General features: G+C 35.4%; 1 protein-coding gene across 1 annotated transcript; it reads left to right on the top strand.

The window, feature by feature from the left end:
- Positions 1-316: 316 nt before the first annotated feature.
- Positions 317-2,672, top strand: LOC108358452 (leukocyte elastase inhibitor-like). The gene has a single exon (XM_017609801.1). The coding sequence runs from the start codon at positions 1,071-1,073 to the stop codon at positions 2,505-2,507; it is 1,437 nt and encodes a 478-aa protein (XP_017465290.1). The 5' UTR covers positions 317-1,070; the 3' UTR covers positions 2,508-2,672.
- The last annotated feature ends 18,971 nt before the right edge of the window (positions 2,673-21,643 follow it).

The following is a 21,643-nucleotide window of genomic DNA, read 5'->3' as shown; positions in this document are numbered from 1 at the left end:
ATGTATGTATGCACACGTGTTTGCATCTACCTACATACGTATGTAGGTATTTACAATGATCTGCATTTTTCATGGCCTGCTGTCGAACTCCCCGGCGCTTGGAAATTCCTTTAATAAAAAATCCCGATTGAAAGGATTTTTTTCTGTCGGCGGGTGGGTAAATTTACCCTTATTTTGGGTTATTTTTAAAGAAATTTTGTGGATGTTACAAATGTGTTGGCTTCTAGGCAATTCTTATGCTTTCATAACTAGTATAAAACGGACGTTTGCTTCTTAAATGCCAACAGTTAACGAAGAAGTTTGTTAGAATACAGATCGCCACAATAACATAATTCTTAATACATAGTTCCGATTTGTATTCAATAAGTTTTTTCGCAGTAATTTCGTTTTACACGCTTGTAACGAAGAAATCATAAAAAATTCCTCAGTTCATGTAACAGCTAATCAAAAACTTACGATCGAATTGAATCGACAACAGCTGAGATCATTTGTTTTCCCCTCTGAAAGATGTCAGAGAGCAGACCAAGTGTAAATAGTCTATGAATAAAGCAGAAAGCAAGTAAAGTACAAAAAGAGTACTCTCACACAAACCACAGCAGTCACCGGAGAGTATACAGTTTACCGGTTCATTTGGAGATAAGACACCATTTCATTAATATCAAAGCAACAACGAAAACATCAACAGCAACAAGAGCGGACCGTATAACGAAAGCTAAACATCACGCCAGAGCGCCAGAGGGAGCACTTTCTGAAAGCAACTAACGATTCGCAATCAATCAAAAATTCACACTGAAACCGCTACTGTGACGTGTGTTGTTGTCGCATCGCGGCGCAAAAGTCATCAAAGCTGGTTTTCCCCGATTCTACCATAAGAGCGTGCGATCGCAGTGGAAACCGGTCATTGTGTGCGCGTAAGTTGGTGTGAGCAGTTCAGTGACCAAATACAAGCGGCTCAAAGTGATCTAAGTAAATTTACAGTGAACTTGTCAGTGGTTTTTCTGGTGAGTGACTGTGAAAAACGACAGCGAACGAGTATACAAAAGATTCTAGTGAAACCACAAGCAGACAATATGACGCCAAAGGCGTTTGAGATTCTTGCTATCTACGCATTCTTTATCACCTACACATGCGCCTTTCCCACAGCGGAGGTAGTGGAGAGGAAGGCGAACATTACGCAGTTGACCGCTTTGCAGAATTCCGGCAGCGATAATATTCACACCAACGTCACCAGTAATGTATTCGACATACCACCCGGAATTTTCACATCATACGTACCGCTGTCAGCCGAGCCGATTATGAACGACGAAGACGATTACGTGCCCTATCGCAGCGATGTACATGATCACTTCTCATGGGCGCTGCTCAAGCAGATATTGTTATCAACGTCTGCCGCGCGGAGTAACAACATCAAAACCGATTCTGTGGCTAGCTTCTTTCCGGAAGACACGGAAAATGTTATATTCTCGCCGTTCTCTGTCAAACTCGTGCTTGCGCTACTCACTGAGGCAACTGGAAATGGTACGCGTTCTCGGCGTCAATTACTAGCTACGCTAGGAGATATAAAAGCCGCTGAGAATTTGCGCAGTTTCTATCGCAAAACGCTTGCTTCGCTGAAGAAGGTGAATCCCCACTATACGCTGCACTTGGAGACGCGTCTCTACACTGACGCTTCCATCAAACCTTTACCAGCGTATGAGGAGCTACTTAAGTCTGCCTATGAAACCCCAATCGAGCAATTGGAATTCGCGGACGGTGTCGCTGCTGCGGAGCAAATAAATTCGTGGATTGCACGCGCAACCGAGGGCCGTTTACAGCAATTGGTCACGGAAGAGGGCGTAGCTAATAGTGTTATGCTACTAGTGAATGCAATTTACTTCAATGGTTTGTGGCGTCGACAGTTCAGCGAATCCCACTCGGGTGTCTTCTTTCGCACACCACGCGAGCAATTGAAGGTCTCGTACATGGAGTTGACTGATAATTTCTACTTTTACCAATGCAACGAGCTGAAGGCAAGAATTGTGCGTCTGCCCTATCGTGGCCAGAAGTTCTCCATGTTTGTAGCGCTACCCAATAATGAGCGGAGTATAGATTCGTTGCTAAGACGTATGCAAAATGAGCAGTTGAAACACATGCAATGGATGATGGAGCGCACCAAATTCAGGGTTGTAATGCCCAAATTCAAGTTTGGATATAAGACTGATTTGAAAGCTGCGCTTTGCCGTTTGGGTGTAGTAGACATATTCACCGACAACGCAGAGTTAACTGCCATGGTTGCTAATAAGGATAGCCGTCTGTTGGTCTCCAATATACTACAGAAAAGCGGTATTGACGTTAACGAGCAGGGCACAGAGGCTTATGCCGCCACCGAAGTAGAAATTGTGAATCGTTTTGGCGGCAGTGATGAGGTGGAAGAGTTTATTGTGAATCGACCATTTATATTCTTTATTGAAGAAGAAAGCACGGGAAATATTCTATTTGCGGGGAAGGTGATGAATCCCACGGCATGAGAGCAATAATTTAGAAGATAACAATTAGTAAACATAGCGTATATTATGTAAATAATTTTTACTTTAAGTAATAGTGTTACAATATTTAGTTAATTATTTAAGTGTGTAAATATGCATGTGTAAATATATATTCAATAAGAGAATAAAAAATGTTGTGCAAAAATACTCAGGTTCTACTTCTCCGTAAATTGAAGATTAAAAATTGGTCAATACATAATCAATTTTTCCCGGGAAACTAGCGTCTATAAATATTTCTGATGTTAAACATTACTTGTATATCGACTGCTTAGCCGACCTATCGCGCAGCCAGTTCGGAAACGCCCTATCTCAAAAAACGTTTTAAGAACGCCCGTTTTCAGAATTCGTTTCAAAAATGCCCAATCTCAACTGCCGATTCAAAAACAACGTATCGCAGCACATTTTCAATTTTTTTTTTAAAGTGAGGTAGGGCGTTCTTCAACAAAATTTTGAAATATGTTGTTTTTCAATAAAATTCTGAAATAGCGCGTTCTTGAAAAGGTTTTTTAGATAGGAAGTTTCCGAACTGGCTGCCGAGATATGTTGATCTTAACGATATCTGCATAAATAGGTACGTCTGCTGAAGCAACCCGAAATGTAAGTACATATATATTCGCTCATTTGATGAAAGAGCATCATAACAATAAAACAAATATCCAGATTACGATTCTGTCGTCAAGCTTTTATTTGACTGTGTACCTTGGTGAAAGAGGGTTTTGCTTCTTATTGTTGTTTGTTATGACGTCCCCCGTAGCCGTGTGGCAATATGTACGAGCTACCTTCCGGTAGGACCAAGGTTCGATCATTGGTTCAAGCAAGATCTTAAAAGCGAACAAGTTTTTTTTAACACCGGTTAGCTCCCTGGTAAGCACAAATTTTTGTGGTAAAGTGTCATCGTTTTTGAAATATTAATATTTTTTAATAAAATAAATTGGGACTGCATAAACAAACAAGTAATGTATAAAATTATGAATGTTTTAACTTCTTGATATTTTCTTCCCAAATTTGACTATCTGTGGTAAAAAAATGGCTCATTTAGTAGAGAGGTTCTACACTTACTATTTGAAAAAGAGGAAAAAAAAAACTATAGCCGCTTTCAATCAAAATGGCTCTGTCTGTAAATATTTTTTGTGGAATATGAGTTCACGTGAAGTAAAATATACATGAGTATTTTGGAGAAAAAAGTATTCATTTATTGATAAAATATACTGAAATTACCGACCTTCTACAAGCTCGGAACGTCTTAAGAAAAATTCTAAATGGGCTTCTACTTTACGGCCCTAATGAGCGGGCATCACCATAGTCCACGCCACAGGTTGAAGGCTTCATATTCTAAAATAATTGGAAGCCGTTCCTGAAGGAACCATAAATAACTGTGGGAGTTGAGCGTTGGCGGCCGTTCCACAGGTCCCAATATCTGCAAATTAAAAATACCACACCACTAATTTATATTTTACTGATACCGTGACCGATCTATCTGCCAACTGTGATGGTTATGCAAATTAATTATCGATTTTGCATGATTTTTCATCGCTCCAAATTATTTGATGAAAAATGTTGAGTTCTGATTCATGCATTCGCGTGGATCAGTCCCTTACCCACAAAAGCTGCTTTAACTTTTTTTATTTTTCAAATAGTAAGTTAGGCATCTCTTTCAACCAGTGTTTAAAAAACTGCAGTAAGTTTTATTTTATTTCACAAGCATAAGCAGAAGCTTCTGGAAAAAAGCAGTTTCAGTCAAAGTAAACGCAGAAACCGACTGCTAATAAAATGCGCGTCAGCTTTGGCAGCCGTCGGTTTGAAAATTTTCATTTTCCTTGCTTATGATCAAGCGTTGCCATACATAGGCTTTTTCTACCAAAACTAGTAGGTTTAGTTCCATGTGGTAGGTTGGTAGGCTAGACTAGGTTTTGGTAGGTTCCGCGACAATAATAGTTATTAGCGAAAAATAGAATATATGTATCTGCAAACATTTTAGCAACCTTGCTTACACGAATATATAGTAGTGCGCTGATTGAGAGAATACAATATTCTATCATTCTTGGCTGAAACGGGCTTGTACCTAAATCAACTGAATTCCACCACTGGTAACCGCTGCACCCATTTCTTCCAAACTTGGCACAGGTGTTGGCCTTGGTACATCATACCAAATGGCGGAAAATTTTAAAAATCGGACAATAACCTAGCCCACATCCCATATAACGGTATTTTGGAGAAATACGAAATCTTCGATAAATCAATAAATATTAAAGCTAATTTATTCAAAATTGATGCTTGCAACAAATCTTTACCAAGAAATACGTTTATGATAAAATTTCTGGAAAATGGGCGTGGCACCGCCCACTTATGATCACATGTATGTATCTCGGTAACCGTTCTACCAATTTGTATCAAACTTGGTATGGTTAGAGATGTTGCGATACTACTGATAAAATCTTGGTATCGATACTTTTGTTTCGATACTGGGTAAATCGGTATTCAATTCTAGGGTGATGATACTATTGATACCCATATGGGTATTTTCTTTCGATACCGCTTAATGTATCTTATCTTCTTCATACAAGCCATATCGTTCCTATAATTCTATTTAAGTATATTTTTTCTAATTAGTGACTATGTTATCGTTTGCGCGATATTTTATTTCCTAAGCCAATTTGATACTAGTATCGATACTGTTATGGCACCGCAATGTAATCAAACCGTATAAACACAGTACATGTCGTCACCTGAAATGCAAAAAGACGTAACAAACATCATCATTGAAATGCAAAAAGTCATAACTAATAAAAAATTCAAAAGTAAATTTTTGATTTATATATGTATGTATATGATGGATTTCATCGAATTACAACTGCCCTCATCATTTTATGAAAAAATAATAATTTAAATATTAGTTCCGACTTTTTCCACTTCATTTACTTTTTGCATTTCAGGTGACGATATACAGCATAACGACATTAACTTGTTTTTATTTCTGTTTTTCTGCTTTTACGCCGAAAAGTTAAGTATGGAATCATATTACCAGGATTGACAAAAGCTCAGTTAAATACAACGTCTGTTTGAAAATCTGAAATTTTTGTGCAAAGAACAAATTTAAAGAAGGATTTACTGATTATCTGTTGTGTTTCTCTGTTATATGTTGTTATTCACGCGCTGCAGTTGTTAAATAAAGATTTCTTATTAATTTTTATTAACTGCATCATCCATATTATGTAAAGCATTTTTTGTATCAAAGGGAAAATATCGAAGTTTAATTTCCGATATCAATACCAACAAAAACACTTTGAAAACGAGTTTTGGAATTATGGGCTGAAGGCTGTTCACACCGGCTGTTAGTGGTTTCGTTGACATTTCGTACATCCTTTGTTTAATTTTTAGCCCATTTGTAAAAGCGTGGTATATTAAAAATTTTTTATTTTATTTTATTTATTATTGATTTTAGTGCCGCATGAGAGCGGAAAAAGGAATATGTATTAACAAAAAAAACTCTTCAGAAATAATACATATATTTAAGTGCATATAAGACATTTGTTGGCATTGACTGATTGCACACCAATGCAGTTCGTCGGAATATTTTTTTATATATTTTTTTTTTGTTTTGTATGTTACCGCATAACTTTGGACCACGTCAACCGATTCCGATAATTCATTCATTTGCATCGGAAAGGTAGTGGTGGTCCCATACATACTTGTTTTGATCCTATCATTGGATCATGAAATATATATATTTATTTATATGAGAATTGAAGTCGGTTTTTTTCTTTGCTAAAAATTACTTGTTTAAACTTCAAATATGATGGGGCATTTGCTCACGTATTAAGCTGTGTATTGACATTTATAAGAAATTAGCGAATATCATCGGGTTAAGACATACGTACATACATATGTACATATGTATCAAGAAATTTGCAACAGAAATAACGAAGTAAATACCCTAAATTAGCTAAAAATCCTTGCTTTCGGGAGTTTTTCCTCCACGGAAATTTTAATGGCTGTATATGTATATATACATACACACTTATGTACGTATGCATGTAAATATCTACATTTTCAAACGCATATGTTCATAGTAGGTACAGCAATGGCATATGTATGTATGTATGTACATATCCTTGTTCATTCCTTCACTACTATGTACTACAGGTATTTAGGTCCTGTGAGTCCGTTCAAACGACGTACGTTTGTTTGTTTTTACCACAATCAAAGCGGGGTGATAATCATTTAGTGCTTAACATATACGCGTGCATATCTACATACTAAGTATACACGAAGGTAAATACATAAGTACAAACATCGAAAGAAAGGCATGAGAAATAAACCCCGCCTTGGAAATCCCATTAATTACCACCGAATGGAATTTCGAGTGCACGCATTGACTATTTTATCCGTCGAAGATATATGTAATACAGGAAAATGGTTAAGCTAATTTTGATAGACTTTTTTATATATATATTATATATATATTCTATCGGGATCCGCAATAAAATTTCACTTTTAGCAAAAACCCGATATTTAACACCTTACCAAATATATCTTAACATAAGTTTTCGAAAAAAAATACAAAAAAATTGTTGATTCTCACAAAATAATCCATCTCGTCATAAAGAAAAATATTTTAAAAATAGTTTTTTAAAAACCCCCAATTTTTTTAAACATATTTTTATAGACAAAGATTACGATGGTATAATTTTAAATCCCTAATTTACTGGTCTTCACTAAGCAAATCAACTTCAAAAAGTTCAACTGTTAATAGCTAAGTTAGCTTTAGGACAATCTTGACCACCTTATATATATAAATGTTAAGCCCGTTTCTTTAGCTGTAAGACGATATTAAGATTAAGTCTGTACGATGAGCAGAACCCGAGATATAACGATTTGAAGAAGTACATGATTAATCAGAATCACGAAGAAATGCAAACTTTGACAGATCATATCTCCGAAGAAAAAAATAAAAAAAAAATTTCGTCGAATATGTGTTAGCTTGTTTCATGTATAGAACCCTTAAAAAAAATTGTTGTAAGCCAATCGAAAGTGTGACACCAAATTTGGTGTCCGATATGAGAAAGAATGTCTCATATATATGTATTTATGTGCTTAAATAATTTTTGTGCGTAATTTGTATGCCGCTGACAGAATTGCAAAGCATCTCTCTTGAATAATTTTCTATTGATATTCAGCAGCACGAGTGATTTGACAATGTGAAATACGTGGAGATAACATTTCTATAGTACCTACTATAACCTGTAGCCCCCATACAACTGATTATTCAGATATGAGGTCTTTTATCATAACTCCTCCATTTGTGCAGCTAGGAACATGAAATTTCGTACCGTTTTCACTCATTATTAACAAAATACTTACAGTGAAAATAACAAAGATCGGGTCACTATAACATGTATCCCCCATACAACTGATTGTTCAGATATGAGAATTTTGGTTATAAATCCCCTATTTATGCAGCTGGGAATATGAAATTTCGCACTATTTCCCCCCATTATCAAAAGAATACTTACAGTGAAAATGGTGAAGAGTTGGTCGCTATAACCCATAGCCCCCATACAACTGATTGTTCAGATATGAGATCTTTTATTATAACTCCTGCATTTATGCAGCTAGTAATATGAAATTTCGCACCATTTTCACTCATTATTAACGGAATACTTACAGTGAAAATAAGAAAGATCGGGTCACCAACACCTATTACCTCCATATAAATGACTGTTCAGATATAGGGCTTTACTTTTAAACTCCTTTATTTGGACAGCTAATCCGAGAAATTTCGTGAGCTATTTTCTAAATAATCATACAATGTCTCAGATACAATTTTTTGTGATATAGCTCTTTTATGTAGGTAACTAAAAGCATTAAATTGTGTTTCCGATTTACATAACGTTCACACACAGCTACGAAAATCACTTAGATTGGTGTTTTGTAAGGTATATCTTCCACGCCCCCTAGGGTTGCACAATCGCTGATAAAAATATCGATATTAAGATTGTTCGATCTTGCAAAAATTAAATGTCGATGTATCTAACATCGATAGTTTGAACGATGTATCGATGTTCGTTTTCATGTTCACATAAATTTTGAAAGAATGAATGCTTTATTTCAAAGACATCACTTAGACAGTGTAACAGGTGAAGACAAGTACAAAGGTCTCTTCACACATGTTTGTAGTTTCACAAACATCAATATCGGCTTCTCATTTTATGAACGATGTATAGCTTTTTCCAATATATCGATGTATCATGTGCAACCCTACATACTTCTGATTTTTGAATCCGAGCGCAAAATGAAAATGGGCGAACTCGGGCACTAACCACCATCCATATAACGGTAACCTCCCATGTAACGGTAATTTACATAAATACGAAAACTGTTATAAAATAGTAATTATTTAAGCTAATTAACTCAAAATCGATTTATACAATGACCTCTCAGCAGAAAATGCTACTTAGGAAAATTTTTGGAAGAATTGGTGTGGCACCGCCCACTTGCGCCTACAAATTGGTATCTCGTTATCAGATTTATCGATTTCCACCAAACTCGGCACGTTTAGCAACATTGGTACGAAAAATTAATTCGTTGGAAATTTATTCAAATCGGTCTAAAATTTGACCGGCTTCCCGTATAGCGGTAATTTTCGGATATACTGAGGACGTTCCTTTAGTCCAATGTAATACTTACAACAATCTGTCACCAATAAATATGACTGTTATAGTTTTTAAGGTCATTTAAAAACAGTTGGAACATCGATAGTTGATATCTGTGCCGAGTATATGTATAAAATTCGGTTTCTCCCGAGCTTATACTTCTTTACTTGTTTGTATATGTAACTCCTCTATCTATGTATATACACTGCAAACTAAAGTTGCCAAAATCTTTACGGAATCTTTATGAGTATCTCATTTCTGTAAACATTTTTTTACGAATCTTTAAAGAAAATTTTATGGAATGGTTGACACGAACTCCTAAAGAAATTTCTGTACGAAAAATAAAAAAATTCTAAAAAAAATTTGCAAGAAATTCTTCACATAGCAGCATTATTTTCATTGACTTACCTATTTTCTTCTGAAATTTCGTTAAAGAAGCGAAGTATGCACAATTTATTTTATTTCAGAAAATTCGGCAAAAAATCGGATGAGATCTTTACGAATTCTTTAAAATTTTCTACACTTCAGAATACTCTGAACAAATGGTTTGCAGGGTAAGTATTAGAGATGGGGACGGGACTAAATATTTAATCCCGATCCCGCCCATCCCGACGTTTTTCAGAATTGTACCGCGGGTCCCGTGAGTCCCGATATCTATCGCTAAAGCAGGCTACAAACGGAAAACTAATTGAAACGAGCGGTTGAGATTTCAACATGTGTGGCGTGGTTCGCAAACCGATCGAAGGTTGAAAAAAATGTTCATGTCTTTCAAATTAATTTTAAATAATAAATATAATAATGTAAGATCTGGTATCTTCCGATTATTTTGTTTTGCTTTGCTGTTCGTTTTTAATTATGATTTTGTGAATTTTCGGAGCTTGTGGGTTTATCGGGAGTGTCGGGTAAAACATTTTGGTCCCGTCCCGCCCCCCATATTTTTACAGATCTTCCCGATACCGCCCATCCCGGCCAATTTTAAATCAATATCGTCGGTCCTGCTATCCCGCGTCCATCTCTAGTAATCTGTCTAGTATTCATGAATATAAAAATTTAAAATGTAGTAATCTGTTAAAGTAAAATTTTCTGATGATCATTAAAGGCATGAGGCCTTCGGCATAGCCGAAGACAGCAGTGCTCTTATAGCCCAGTTATGCATACTTAGCGTTGCATGAGAGTTGTCACACAAGAATCTGTTAGATGGGCTTTGCGTGTAAGCGGTTTTGATTTTTACGCGAAAAAGGTATAGCAGTGCAAGTATGCATAACTGGGCTATCACTTGTTTATTGCTCAATAAATGCCTATAAGTGACCATCAGGTCAGGTGCACAAACAAGTCTAAAAACAGCTTTATCGTTTGCCGCCTATATGTTTGATTAGAACAGATAATTGCTATGGTTATGGTGATGGCTGTTGTACCACTGTTAGGGTCTTGAGGCTATTGTGCGCTCTTATTATAAATCTAAACATTTCGGTACCAAGTACCGAAAATATAGTATACTTTTTAAATCGGAAACGATCAATTCATAAAGTGTTTCCTGAGCACATCAATACACTTGACACCAATGTATTGCAAAACAATTTGTTATTGGAATTTTTGTTTTGTTAAATAAATACATACATATTACTGCCACATACGTGCATATGTATGTATATACATATGTACGTTGTACATAAACACGTGAGTCATGAAAATGCCTTAATAATGAAATTTCTATCCAAACCATTGATTTGCTTGTTAAAAGCGTGAAACTGCAATTAAATTCTAATTCTATGTAATAAAACTCTTTACGCATGCGCGGTTATCAAAAAACCTAATTATGATGACAGAAACGTCTCTTCTATTTAGCAGGAAATATTTGAAATTCTATTGTTAAATGGCGTTGGACCGCGAATAAATGTACCACTTTGTTTTATTCATACATGCGAGTACATTCAAGTTAATACACAAACAATGCATAATGGTGACAGTAACAAAGTCACTCAGAATGTGTTTGAAACAAAAAAGCATTTAGAGGCTGTTGATTACATTGTGCAACAAATTTAAGGTCATGGAATCTAACGAAGCGACCAACACAGATCGACAGTACTGCACTAGGGTACCAAAGCCCTAAGAACGTTTTGAAAATACAGATCGCTTTTAAAAGCTATAGCCGCTCTAAGTTGAACACTATAAGTGTATTTTCATACATATTTAAAATTACATTAGAAGTACAATCTGAGTTAACATGTTTTTAACAAATTATCTGCAACTCTTCAGACAACAGATATCATCCGAATAAGACGAACAATTGGAGCGCCTTCGAAAGTTTGTGAAGCTTGCTTGGAAATAAATCTCCTGACGCAATATTTGCTGAAATTTGTTGGTGGAGTAGTCCCGTAGAGAGGGGGCCTGAAATATCAGAACCATAACTTGTTATAAGTTTTTTACAATGTAATTGCTGCTTCTTTATAGGCTACTAGTGAACCCGCATGGCGTTAAAACGCCAAAATTGGGTTTAATTTTTTAAACGGGTTGAAACACTATTCAAAACCCCAAAAAATGTTTCCATAAGATTCATATAAACCCATTTTTGAGTTAAGAGAGGCCTCGAATGGTGTCGGTTTTCCTTTTATAAAGTTTCTAACCACTCTATACCGCTAAAAAGTTTTATCTTCAAAAAATAAAACGTTATTGTACATCATAAAGTTGTCTTTAAACTGCTTCGTTTCACACAAATATTGCGATATTTCATTCAACTGTGTTTAAGTAAAACAATTTCGACTTCTTAAACAGGTGGCAACCCTCTTAAAAAATATATTTTTTTTTTCAACAGGTGGCAACCCTCTTCAGGCACCCTTAAAAAATTCGAAACGTTCAAGCTAAATATTTCTAAATACTCGTTTGTTTGATAACCAGATTTTAAATTGCATATAATTTGTGTAAGTGGAATTAATTTGGCAACCCTAGTAAATATAGTTCAGAAATAAAGGGGTTTAAACTTATTTCGATTGATATCCATATTTTTGTAATTCATTTAACTTATTCAATAATTTTAATTTAACCTTTTAAACTGATGGCAACCCATCAAAAGTATTGTAAATAGTCAAACTACATATTTCTTAAAACTCTTTCATTTTACAACCACTTTTTAGTGTCATACAACTTGGGTATAAATTAATTTAATTCAACAGGTGGCAACCCTTTGTAAAATAATTTCAAGCTATTACCTCCTTTAACCTCTTTTCTCTGGCCCCATACGTTGATACCTTATTTGCTTACCTAATTCCTTTAATTAAAAGCGAATACATACGTTAATTACTAATACACGTAGCTAATATATAAAGCCTTTTAAAGCCCAATTCGGTTGATACCCATATTGTAACAATTTATTTAACTTGTTTAACAATTTGAGCTTAATTTTTTAACAGGTGGCAACTCCTTTCGAAAAATTTAAACCTTACTGCAACTTTACAGTCCAAGCCCTTTAAATTAACACCTGATTTTTGAAAATCGAACAAACGGTGCGGGTTATAATGCACTGATTAGTAAATAATTAGATTTTAATTGTTTAACAGGTGGCAACTCTTTTCGAAAAAGTAAAACCGTATTGCACATCTACAGAGTAAGCCCTATAATTTGACATCTCATTTTTGTAAATCGGACGAACGTAAATTGTAAATCTGAGGACAAAAAATCCTTTCGCGTATTATATTTATATATAGATATTCCGATTCGTCCTTATTGTTTCTGACTCTATACATTTAAAAAAAAAAAGATCAAATGCTTTTAAACTAACACAGTTATGTATGTATGTCGAGTTTTCTCTCGACGGCGCCGAGTGGGAAGACGTATGAAGAGCGAAATGAAGAAACAGAAGAGGAAGTAATAGAGCCGTATGTAAACGATAGACTGGAAGATTAAGTTGCATAAAGCAATAAATATGAATAAATAAACTAATAAAAACAACAATTTCAGGTTTCAATAAGTTTTGTAAATTTTTATTCATACTCGTGGAGATATGTAAATTTTTTCATAAAAGTAATGTTACAAATAGTTTAAACTTCTCTATACGAGGAACTAATTACATGCTAAAATAATTAATAATGCCTCTTTTTCTTACTCCTTAGAGAAAAATCGCAAAAAGCAATAAATATCACTCACGTAATGAGAATATAATTTTTTTATGCACTGCAAAAACCAAATTTTGATCGCAAACACGTTTTAAAAGCGAGCGAACTTTGCGAAATCCGTTAAGAGTTTTTTACTCTAGATCAGATATTTCGAACTGCGTTGGACGTTATAAAAATGTGTTGGACACTGTTATTAAACTACGCATACGGTTCAGTGAATTTTTTAATTTAATTTAATTAAAAAGAAGAAATTAATGTCCACAATTTATATTTTTGTCACTCGCAATTGTTCAATTGAAACATATAATTTTATATAATTTATGTCCCCAAAAATAGGTCGGTAGCAGTTAATAACCTATTTCCACCAAGTGCTTAACTGCTGTTATGAGATCATTTGAGTTCCAAAGGTTTTAACAAGGGGTGATCGGCAAGGCTTATTTTTTAATTTTTAATTTTTCCTTTTCGCTTAATAATAATAGATTAGCGCTTACACATATGTTAGTGTTTGGCCGAGCTTCTCCTCCGATTTGTGGCGTGCGTCTGGATGTTGTCACAAACAAAGAGGAGCGACCTACAGTTTCATGCCAACTCCGAACGGCGATTGTATTTTTATGAGAAGCTATTTTAAATTGCAGAAATACACTCGGAGGCTTGCCATTGCCTGCCGAGAGGCGACCGCTGTTAAGAAAAAACTAGTTTTCTAAATTTTTGTTTGCGATTTTGCTTTGACCAGGGCTTGAACCCAGGCCCAGCGGAGTTGTAGCGCGCACTGCTAACCACTACAATACAGCAACTGCCTTCCTGTTCGTTTGCTTGTACTTAATATGAGCAATTACCCCCTTCGAGTTGTAATCTCCTTTTTCCAATAGGCATAAACTGCAGTTAAGATTTGTTGGAAATTAACTATAACTGCAAAATATATACTGTACCTAAGCGTGAATAGTTACTGTTACTTGAATTCATTTTTCTCGAGTCCTGTTAGCCGCCTCGGATGAGGGTTCGCCTTCTGCGATCCCCCAGCTCTCAGTAACTTTGGAGGAGAACTCCGATCTATCACCACGTAAGGTCCTCAAACTTATATTGTTTGTATATACTTTTTAAAACATATTTTATATAATTAAGAATTTGCAGTGAGAAGCTTAAATGTATAGGCATAGGACTTCAGGGATTCGGCACCTCCTCGACCCTCGTCTGTCCCGTTCCCCATTCTACCCCGCCCCCAACTCCTACCTACGTAAGAACCGCTTTAACCAGAACGCGATTTGACTCAAAACATATTTGATTCAAGCCCACTCGATGAAACTGTATTCAAAAGTAAAAAAAAATATGCGGTTGTTCTTCGAATTTTCTAACCAGTTTGTCAGTCAATACGTTTCTGGAAACAAAGCGAATTTGGTCGAAATTCACTCGGAAGTAAAATGCAGAACCTAGCTGAAATTTAAATTCAAATAAGCATAATGATTTAGAAAAAGTAGTACCTAGAGCTCAGCCACCTTGATTTACTCCTCCTCACAACCAAGTCTACACCTTTTCCAAGAGTACTTCAGAAAGCGTAAAATGTATTTCAGAATAGTGGTCTCATATTGAGTTCCGTGTATCAAAATGATAACATAAAATTTAGAAATTCATTTTATTTGTCCAGATCCGAAAAAGAATTTTCGAAGTGCAGGAAAAAAACTTATTCAAATTAGTTTTAGTATGAGGAATATTAAATGGAAACTTTTAAAGAAAACAAACTCCCAATTCCGCCTGCATGACTCCTGCACAACTTTACAACTCACTTTAAATTGGTTTTGTCATAGCTATTTAGAAGTAAGGTATTTATCGAAATCTCGCCAAAAAGCTAACAACAAGTTGGCTATTTTTAACAATCGAAATTTGAGTGGAAGATCGACCTATCTCGGCAGCCAGTTCGAAACGCCCATACATTTTCAATGTATTTTCAGCAAAGATAGGACATTTTTATACCAAATTCTATACAGGAGGTTTTTAATAAAATTCTGAAATACGGCGTTTTTCAATAAAATTCTGAAGTAGGGCATTTTTGAGATAGGACGTTTTCGAACTAGCTGCCGAAATTTCAGGACGTTAAAAATAGGGAGGTGCCATGCCCCCTTTGCGAATACCTGCTACTTTTCGTCATAAGTACGTTATTGATAACATATATTGCTGTGGAAAATTTCAGGACGTTAGCTTAAGCGGTTCCAGGGATAAGCGATATGAGAATTTCAGTTTGTATTGGAGGTGCAATGCCCCCCTTTTCAATACCTTGCACTTTTCGTGATAAGGGGGTATTTACAATTCGTTAAAAGCTAGGGTTGCTTTTGTAATTATAATAGAGTTTTAATTAGGTACAAAGATTACAATCACTATTTTAATTAGTTCAAAAAATTTAAGGCGTGAGTGATTTGAATGAAAATTGAATGAACGTTGAAACTGGGTGAGTGAATGAATTAGATTTAGATGAATTTAGATAATTATTAACAATATTAGATAGATCATGAATTCAATAAATGTATACATTTAATTGAAACTAGTATCACCACGTGGTCGAAATTCGACCATCTCCCTTTTTCATACACTTTCACTTTGTTTGTGGCGCTTTTTAGGTCCATGAGACCTCTTGATCGTCCAAGTCACTAATAGTATTAGGTGGAGTGATATCTTTTCCGTTAAATAACTTTATAATTCATAGCAGCAGTAGGGAGGAATCGATTTGTATGAGATTTCGTTAGCGTATTAATATATAAATAGTAGATGGTGAAACCAAAGCAGGCATTCTTAGGCTTATACGGAAATTGGAATAACTCGGCTCTGGCCACCTATCGGGTCCATTTTTTGCAGGTGTATTTCTCTTGATGTTAGTAATATGTATTTTGAATTTGAAGCAAATCGGACAATAAATGAAGTTTTTCGGAATAACTCTACTCCTGCTCCACCTACCGGAAAATCAAAAAAAAGGCGCACCTCCCCGTTGAAATATCTTTCGAACAAAACAAGGATCATTCAAATCGGTTGAGAAACATAGGAGCAGTAGGGAGGAATAGATTTGTATGGATTTCGTTAGCGTATTAATATATAGATGATCACGATGGTGAAACTTGTGATGGTCGATAGGTTTAGTAATTCCCACGCTGAACCGAAAATGGTCGCGCGCCTCCCTGATGTCGTCGGGCAGAGTTGCTTGATGAAAAAGAAGGAAGGAAGATGGCAACACTGGAATGCAATTCCAGTATGTTTATTGGTAGCACTATGAGTTGAAATGGAAAATCCAAGCAGAGATACTGAGAACCGGTAAATGTGCAGGGATGCGTATCCCACACTTTCTTCTAATGACGACAACATTTTTTGCAACAATTTTTTTGCTGTTCCGAAAGTACCCATTTTCACATTCGATAGTTTAACAGGGTAGCGACGAAATGTATTTACATTATTTTGAACAAAATTTTCTTTCTTTTTATTTCAAATATCATCAAAGTTGCAACCGAAGCTTGCCTGAAACTCGCATCGATGAAAACCTACCTTCAATGCATTGCGACTAGACCTAGTTATAATATTTTTATAAAATATTCTAAAAACTTTTTTATATTTGCAACAATTCAACAATTTCGTATGCATTGAAATGTTTATTACTCATTCAATGTTTATCATCGCTTTTTTAGCAGCCGCAGCAGCAGCACTAAAATAATTTCAACCTCGCCGGCAGGCAGAGATTAATTGGAAACGGTGTGGCGTGCACATCCAACCAAATGCTATTTCCGGCGCAAAACTAACCGGAAGTGACGGGTGGCAGTGCCTCCACCACACGCTTTCAACATCATTCGGCTATTTTGCATTACAGTTATTTCGCTGTCGCTTCGTTTCAATTTAGTTGTAAATCAGAGTGTCCAGATTTGGCGATTACGCGCCAATTTGGCGACTTTTTTGGATATGTGCGCGTAAAAATGTAGGAAATCACCATTGGCAAATAATTTTTTTTTTTTTAATTATAAAAATATACAAAACTTAGTTTTCCACGATAGTTTTACAGAAGAGGCTAGTGAACTGCGGGATAAACTTGACTTATGACGACTGTCAAAAATGTTTAATCACCCTAATCGAAGATCTTTTAACTTTCCCATGGAATAACTTTTCTCCGAACCATTCCAACCGACTCCGAAGAATTTTGGATAATTGCTTACGGAGTGAAAACCGCAACAGGCAATAAAATGTTTGGAAATATAAGTAAATTCATATTATTATCCTTGCCGCACTAACATACTTTGTTGAGCGCGTTTTTTTACCGAAATAAATGAAACAAAAACTAAGATTCGAAATGCGATGAGGTTGGAAAGCCTTAATTCAATAGTTCGAATAAAGTGCTATATTATCAATGTGGAATAGGTAATTATATAACCACAACAGAAATGTAAATCATTCAGACACTATAGGTGATTTTTTAGAAATTGTGGAAATAGCTGATCTCGCCTTATTATAGGTGTTTATTAAATTTTTAGCGCCGAGATCTTAATAATTGCGCAGTCCTATTGCAAAATTTGTTGAAACTAATTTTTTAAAAAGTATGAGTATTTTTAAAGAAAATTTTTTGTACATCTCTATTATAGAAGTGATTTGTCTTATTTATTGTTAAATGTATTATATTCGTTTTTGGTCTTAAAAACTTTATTATAACAAGATCTCACTTTTAAAATAAATGAATTGTTAAATCGATCTCATGACTTTTATTTAAAAAAGAAAATTGGCGATTTTTGGAAATTTTTTCAGAAATTGCGCTTTTTTTAACAATCTGGACACTCTGTTGTAAATTAAGCTTTGCAAGTGTAAAAAAAAAATAGGAAAGCGGACGAGCGCAACGGAAAAATGCTATGAATTCGTGGTACGTATTGCCAAAGAATTTCCTCCACACCTGCGAGTATGTATGTATGAGTGTGTTGTGTAAGAGGAAGTTTCGCTTGCTCAACGAATTGTAGCATTTAGTTATTGCTTATCTGAATACTTTTGGCTAGGTTTTGTTATTACCTTTTCGTTTATTTTTCGCTTTTGTATTCGAGGTGACCGCCTTTTCGGTATTTGAGGTTTTGCTTTATAGGTGTTTTTGCCTGTTTGGCTCAGGCAACAAGTTATAGAAAAGTTTTCGGTTGTTGCGTAGTTCTTGCGCTGACAAAAAAAGTTGTAACTTACCATTATTTGCGCTTCTTTTCTATTAACGAAATGCTGATTCTTATTTTGGGCCTCATTGTTTAGGGTGTTCGTTAAATCAGGAGCAGGTAATTACAAAAGCTGTCACATAAAACGGACAAATGCAAAGAAGCAATTTTGAAAGCAGATTGTGGATGTGAATTAATAAAAAGACAATCAAAGCTTTTGAAAGCAAATGCATAATTATCAAAGAAGGTAAGGAAAGTTGCGTCTTGGATCTTCAACATAACTTTTAATCAGGTATTTTGCGAACATGATTGCTTAAAGCCAATGGAGTAGCCCTGATTTTGTGAAGTGCAGGGGGAGGGGGGTGGGGTGGGTTGTTTGTCAGGGTGAAACTATTAATGATTTATGTAAATATTAAAGAATAATGATGAATTATGACAAATGACTAACGATTAACGATTGAAGACTAACAACTGTCAACTAATGATAAATGACTGAATAATGACGAACGACCAATGGCTAATGACCAATGGCCAGTGACCAATAACATATGGTTAATGACTTATAACATATGACTATTGAGAAATGCCTTCGGACTTTCCACCATCGACTAGTAAGTAATGACTAAGGACTAAAGACTAACGGCTAGCGACTTAGTTACTTTTGACTAAAATATCTGAAATATTCGCATTATTAAACTGCGCAAAACTAAATCTTGAAAAAGATGTTAAGGATGGCTTCTGTATTATGGGAAACAGGGCAATGTGTACACGAAAGCATTGAGGTCGCTGACGAGTTGGCGGGAAGGAGACTTACGTGCTTTTTAATGGCCACAACATTCTGCGGTCCAACCGAATGCAATTCCACTTGCCTTCAAGACAATGCAACTTTAGAATCTATTCTCTATTACCGTTCGGCTTTGGCCATGCAATGATTGGCCCATTTTATTTATTTACTATTTTATTTATTTAATAAAGAATTCAAGAACCACACATTTTTATTGACTACTAATTCCTAGACTAACATTATTAAAATTTTAATCACCTATAATAAAGTGTTTAGTTGTAAAGAAACCCCTTAATTTTAACACTGAAAGATCAAGTTCTATAGAATGAAAGATCTCATTTAGTTGGCAGAGGGCACGGGCAATTGGTTCATTGCACGCATAGCTCGTTCTGAATCTAGTTAAACAAATTAGATGGTTATTACGTAAATACCTATTAGGAACGGAAAAGTTAATACTTTGTAATAGGTCAGAGCAACCAGTCTTGTCCTTAATAACATTAAGCCACAATGACAGATAATATAACGTTCTAGTTTCCAGCAGCTTAAGATTAATTAGTAGCAATCGAGGCTTGTGCGCAGGGACGGGATCCAAGAATTTGAACTTAGATAGAACAATCTTGAGAAAACCTTTTTGCACACGTTCAATTCTTTCAGCGGGAAATTGGTAATAAGTCCTCCAAATGAACGCTGCATATTCTAGTCTAGAATGAACGAAGACAGAAAACAACAATTTTAAGCTATTTCTTCTTATGAAGCTTGATATGGAGTACGATTTAGAGATGATAAAATTAATATTACAAACGTAGAACGCGGATCGAAAACAGCGCCTAGATCTTTGATTTCATCGACATGTTGAAGAACAATATCTGAAATCGAATAGCGTGTAGGTAATGTGTTAACTATTATCGAGAAGGTGATCTTAAATCAATTGTTAATATTTAAAGAAATTACGGCACCAATTTGCTAAATTATTATTATCGGATTAAAGTCTACGCGAATCAAACGTTAGTTAGTTATAATAGATGACGCAGTAAACGGTCTGGAGGAGACGCTGTTGCTTAAATATGACCGCAGCCAAACTAGGAATACGGCGAACGTAGAGATGCAAGCTTATCTAATAAAATGTTATGCGAAATCGGTATAGATGCAGGCTATTTGGCGCCCGGCTGAGAGCGTTGCAATACAGTATTCACTGAATAGGGCGAGCTTAGAGACTGCGATCTACCAGTAACAAAACCGTGTAGTTGTCGGAAAATTATACTCTTTGTAGCAAAATACACATTTCTTTCATGATGCTTTCAAAAAGTTTGGATGCAGTCGAGAGTTTAGAGATCGGCCAATAGCCGAACGCTTTCTCCCACCAAAGCCCTTTTAGGATTTATTAGGGAAGCAGAAGTAGATCTGTCGGAAAAATATCGATGCATCGAAAATATCGATGTATTGCTTCGATGGATCGAAAATTTTCCACTCGATGTATAAATAGTCCATTTGCCGATGCATCGATGTTTTTTTGAAAAGTTGCATCTCTAGTACATAGAAACATCATTACAGTTTTTTAATTATACAAAAAAGACTTACCCAAAAATTGAAATGGCTCCAAAAAGTGCCGTTAGAAAAATAATAAGCTCAGTTGCATTAATTTATTTCAAATTTTGTACAATTGTGCTAATAACATATTTTGTTGTGAGAAATCCTATGCAATCCTTCGATGCATCGAAAAATATCGATGTACATTTCGGTGCATCGAATCAAGGAAAAATATCGACGTATTTTTGCCACTGACATCCCTAAGCCGAAGGTGTCCTTGGCATACTTGGTTAGGGAATCTCCCTTTAATAGATACAAAAGATCTTTCAGTTCACGGTTCTGTGGGAAACGCAAAGGCCAGAAGCGACGACTGTGAGTAATCTCATTGCAAGTGAGTTAAGTTTTAGTACCGAAACATAGAAAATTATTTCTTGCTAAGATATTCTTGTAAGTGTGGCAACGCTACGACAATAAAAAAAAATGTAATTCTGCTCAATCTGCTTTGACAATTGCAGACTCTTAATCTCTCTGTTTTCTGTTCCGGCTTCGAGGATATAAAACTGGCGTGTCATTTTTCCAATTACTTAATTTTGTAGATTTAAGCGACAGGGACTCCACATAAGTATTAGGGGCGTAAATTAGCGTCCTTATTTATTGATATATCGCAAGCATTTTAATCATAAGCATTTTAATCATAATTCGAATGGGCTTTACCCGTTTTCCAAATATTTTTAATAATCTCTTTTTTTGCTAAGAGTTTATCAAAGTCGAGTTTTAGTGAATTAGCTTCATTAGTTATTAACATGTAGCGATTTTTGTATTTCTGCAAACTGTTGTTACATGGTAAGTAGTCGTGGTTACCACTCTGGATGCGCCACAGATTAATTCGAAATCCTTG

This window comes from Rhagoletis zephyria, unplaced genomic scaffold (genome assembly GCF_001687245.7).
Source record: "Rhagoletis zephyria isolate East Lansing unplaced genomic scaffold, Rhagoletis_zephyria_1.1 Rzeph_scaffold_00010, whole genome shotgun sequence".
NCBI classification, from domain to species: Eukaryota; Metazoa; Arthropoda; class Insecta; order Diptera; family Tephritidae; genus Rhagoletis; species Rhagoletis zephyria.
The sequence above is the reverse complement of the archived record's forward strand: the minus strand, read 5'-3'. Positions and strand labels throughout refer to the sequence as shown.